At 29.0% G+C, this 4,816-nt stretch overlaps 2 protein-coding genes across 2 annotated transcripts; one reads left to right on the top strand and one right to left on the bottom strand.

Annotated features, from left to right (window-relative positions):
- Positions 1-713: 713 nt before the first annotated feature.
- On the bottom strand, positions 714-1,514 carry LOAG_12427 (histidine-rich glycoprotein; the record flags this gene model as incomplete). The annotated part of the gene is made up of 2 exons (XM_003147939.1): positions 714-1,143; positions 1,348-1,514. 2 exons carry the CDS (start codon positions 1,512-1,514, stop codon positions 714-716), a joined length of 597 nt encoding a protein of 198 aa, XP_003147987.1.
- Positions 1,515-3,513: 1,999 nt separating this feature from the next.
- Positions 3,514-4,098, top strand: LOAG_12425 (hypothetical protein; the record flags this gene model as incomplete). The annotated part of the gene is made up of 2 exons (XM_020448541.1): positions 3,514-3,559; positions 3,857-4,098. The coding sequence occupies 2 exons, from the start codon at positions 3,514-3,516 to the stop codon at positions 4,096-4,098; spliced, it is 288 nt and encodes a 95-aa protein (XP_020301324.1).
- Positions 4,099-4,816: the final 718 nt, after the last annotated feature.

Raw genomic sequence — 4,816 nt, 5'->3', positions numbered from 1 at the left:
ATTAATCATACATTTTAAAGTAAAAAAATTGGAAAATTCTTTTTAAATGTTAATAGCATTTTGTCATTTTTGTCATTTCATTGCATTTTTTTTCTTTTAGTTTCTTTTTTCTTTTGAATTTAAAAAAAAAATACTCAAAAGTTTCTCATTTTTTTTAGCTAACGTTTTTACTTATTTGCTCATTTACTTATTAATTAATTAATTTATTTTCTTGGAAAATGAAAAAATGTTTGTTTAAAGAATTTCGGTTATATTTATTGTTTTATCCTTTTGATCAATTAATTAATTTATTTTTGAATTTTTTGAATGAAGAAAAGGAAGTTGTCTGAATACTTTTTGAAAGTTTTTCTTCTTTTTTTACACTTAGCACAAAAGTTTTTGTTTTTAACATTTGGTGCTATTGGAGTTACAATTTTTGTTTTCTTTTATTTGCTTGTTTGTTTAAATAAGTGTTATCAGTGTTAAGTTAAACCGTATAATGTAATTTGATCCCTTTGACATTTGGTACTATGACATACATTTGCGCTAAACTGTTGTGTAAATTGATCCTATTGATTTTGGCAAATTATTTCGATACTTTTTGCTGTAAATCGATTTGAAGTGAAATGAAATTTGATATTCACTTCGGTTACAATATGCAACATTTCTTCATTGAAAGTGCATTTTAGCGCATGCGTAAGTATACATACGTTTCCGCATGTGTGGGTACATGTTTACGTATAAGCAGACGTGTATATGTGCACGTGGGTGTACGTATATGTGTCTGCACGGGTGTACGTATGTATATGCGTGGGTAGTAGATATGTGGGTGTATGGGTGTACTTATATGTGTGTACGTACACCATACATATATGTGCGTACATATACATATATGTACGTATATATGGTGTACGTATATGTGGATGTACGTACATGTGCGTTGCGTGGATATGCGTATGCATGTATGGATAGACAGACGCATGTATGTCTGTGCGTGGGGTGTGCGTACAAGTGTGTGCGTGAGGTGTACCTATACGTGTGTGCGTGGGCGTGTGATTGCATGTGGGTGTGAGTGTACGTGTATGTGTGTGTGTGTGTTTGCGTATGTGTATGTATGTGTGTACGTGATTCTTTTGTGACAGTTGACCTTTTTCGTAAACTATGCTTTATGTTGATTAGCAATATGCTTCAATCATTATGTATAGTAGAGATGTTTATATGTGTACATGTATATATGTATGTGTATTTCACTTGCAGACAAACACACACACACACACACACACACACATACACATACAGACAGACAGATACATACATTATGCAAATGTATTGCATTGATATATTGTCGTAAAAGTGATTTTTATAAACAGTTCCAAATGCATTTTGGACGGGTTGAATTGTTCTGTTTGTGCCATTGTAACAGATGTGACATGCCATCGACATTGAAGTATTGTCCCCTTCTCTCTTGCCTTCATCCCCCGTCCTCCCTGTATCTCCCGCTTCCTATTTTTCTTATGTCTTTGTATCCCAATCATCTTCCCCTCTCCTTTATTTTTATACTACTGCCTTTTTCATCAAATTCAGTCTTCTTTGTTAGTATTATTCGTTTTCTATACGTATCCCAATATATAAATATGGTTGATGCACTGTACATTGTGCGTTACGTAATTAAGTTGCGCAGTTAAGCAAGCTCGAACGAGAAATGTGGGACAGTTCGGTATTATTGCAGAGAATAATCAATATCCCAAATGATTCCCGGAATATGCGGATCGCGGGGTTGATGCACTATACATTGTGCATTATGGGAGATGAATTATCCCCAATGATTGTAAATCGCATACCGCATTTACAGGAAATGAGGGAATGATACATATCCCCATATATCTATAAAATTGATCCACCGGATATTACCGGAATATATCGGGATAATTTAATACTACAATATTTGGTAGTACCAGGATGATTTAATTCTAAAATTTCTTGTATATAAGTAGAATTATAAATTCACTAAATTGATCCACTGGATATTGTCGGGATAATATATTGGTATATTCAGTATCGGTGTTATCAGGATAATTTAATTTCTAGAAAAAATTACTATAAAAGTATAATAATTTGATGAATTGTTTAGCGTAATGTAATTTTAAATTTTTATTATTTCAATGCTATAAAATAGAAAATTCAAAGTTTTGATATTTCTTTTACCATTTAGAATGAAATTTCTTTCTTTCTTTCTTTTCTTTTTCTTTTTTTTTTGTAAACATAATAGTATGAAATTTGAAATATTTGAAAATTTTCCGTCTTAAACAAATAAACAAATTCAGATTTTTTTAAAAATATTTTTTAGTTTTAAAACGTAAAAAAAAGGTGAAAAAAAATGGAAGAAATAGAAAAAGAGAATAAGACATAACAATAAATGTTTGATCAATTCAAGTACAAAAATTCCAATAATTAATTAGGAACGGGAGAAAATAAAATATGCGGGATCAACGACGAAAAATGCTAATGTCTTTGTTTTTAAATCTGAGGAAATTAAGTATATAATATAATATGTGTGTTGTATGTGGCTGTGCATGCGTGTGTGTGTGTGTGTGTCTGTCTGTCTGTCTGTGTCAAGATTAATAGTGTAAACATTTCATTAACTTATATTTTCATTTCCACTAGTTTTTGAATTCTTCATTTCCAGATTTCAATTTCATTATTCAAAAATGCTTAATTAAATTTCTTCATTTTGTAATTTCATACTTTTCTTTTTATTACTTTTTGTAACTTAAAATATTAGTAATTCTAACACTTACAAAATACCATTCCACCGAAATATTTCATAATTTTAAAATGAAAATTTATGATTGTCGCATTTTCAAATATGTTTTACCTTTCATTCCTATTCCCACCCCTCTCTTTCTTCCCCTCTCTCCTAAAATTCCCTCTCTTTTCTCTTTCTCTTACTAAGTACTCCTCAATGTAAGCAGAAGGGATTTCTCTACCGTTTACATACATAGTTTCAATCTCAAATTGTCAACGTCATTATTAACTCACTACAATCATCATTCATTCATTCATTTCTTTTTCTCTCTCCCTCTCTCTCTGTCTTCCCCTTTTTTCATTTCTCCACCCTTCTCCCTCGACTCTCTTTTACCCTTTCTCTTCTTATCTTTCTTTTTTGTGATAAAATGTTGCATTTCATTAGAATTATGCTGATAAAATTTCTTTGAAGTATTTCCGAAATAATCAAGAAAAAAAAGGAAACGAAATAAAAAATTCAATTCAACTGTTTTCTTTTTTGCATTTCCTTTTATTTTTTCAATTACAAATAATAGTTTATTATTATTATTATTATACCGTAAATTTGTTTAAATTTTTTGCTTTGAAATGAATAAATTAATTTGAATTTTTATTGTTAAATGAGTAAATTGATTCAAATTTTTGCTTTTGAAATTAAGTTTTTGATGTAATACATTGTCTCGTCCACCTCTTTTTCCACACTCAGTTTGTTTCCATGTCCGTTTCATTTTATTACAAAACTGAAAAAAAATGGAAAACAAAAAAAAAAATAAGACAGAGAGAGAGGGAGAAGAGGGTAAGAGAGAGAGAGAGAGATAGTTGTTGAACGTAAATAATACGCTCTTTTTTTATGTGTGTAATGAATAGTTTAGTTGAATATTTCTCGGGATGATATGTTTAGAAATGAAATGAAATAACATATTTATAAATAAGGTGACATATTTAAAAAATGAAATGAAATGTTTTTCGGTCGATTATATCTTTTTCCCTTGCTATTACTAACATTGCTATTACTATTACTACTGCTGTTATTGTTACTACTGTAACAGTAACCTTAACGACAATAATAAAAACAGTAACAAATTAACAATAGCAACAAAAAAAAGAAAAACTACAACAACAGTAACAGCAGTAACAACTACTATTAATATTACTACTATTACTGCTACTGCTCCTACTATTACTACTGTAACATTAACATCAACAGGAGTAACAACAACTATTGATATAACAACAACCGCTACTACCACTATTACTACAGCAGTGACAAAAACAATAACAACTATACTACTATTCCTACAATTATTACTACTACTACAACAGCAACTGTTATAGCGGCAGCAATAATAACTACTCTTATAACTATTACAACAACAGCAATTACTACTACAACTACAGCAATAGCAACTACAACAACAACAACCATTATTGTTGTTTTTATTCTCTATTCTTTCTTTTTTTTCCAATTTCAAAAACCAAAGTGTTGAAATAATTTGTGATTTTAAATGAGCTATCCCTTAAAAAGGATTTTCATATCTTTAAGTATAATAATAAATTATCGATGAGGAAAAGGAAAGAAAAGAAAAAAGATTTCCAATTTTATTTTACGTTTTCATTTCGCTCTTTTCAAATCTCATATTGTCCACTTTTTTTCCCCTCTCTTCCTTTTAACAATTGACTAACTAAATAAGGAATGAATGACACAAATAGGAGACAAAAAGTAATTTAACAAGATGAAAAAAAAAAAAAGAAAAGAAAAAGGGAGAGAGAGAGGTATCAACGATTAAGTTAGAAAAAAAGGGGAGAAAAGTGATGACAGTGATGAAAGCTTCAATGACCATTAGAGAGTAAATAAAAGTAAAGTAATCATTTAATACAAGACAAAATGTTTACTTTAGTTAAATATAAATGATTAATTGTTTACTTTTATTTCCTTCCTATCATTCAATCTTTTTCGGACACTAATCATTTTAAAATTGACCATATATATATATATATATATATATATATATATATATATATATATATATATATATATATATATATATATATA

The sequence above is a fragment of the Loa loa genome (genome assembly GCF_000183805.2).
Source record: "Loa loa unplaced genomic scaffold supercont3.35, whole genome shotgun sequence".
NCBI classification, from domain to species: domain Eukaryota; kingdom Metazoa; phylum Nematoda; class Chromadorea; order Rhabditida; family Onchocercidae; genus Loa; species Loa loa.
This window is presented reverse-complemented; position numbering and strand designations above follow the sequence as displayed.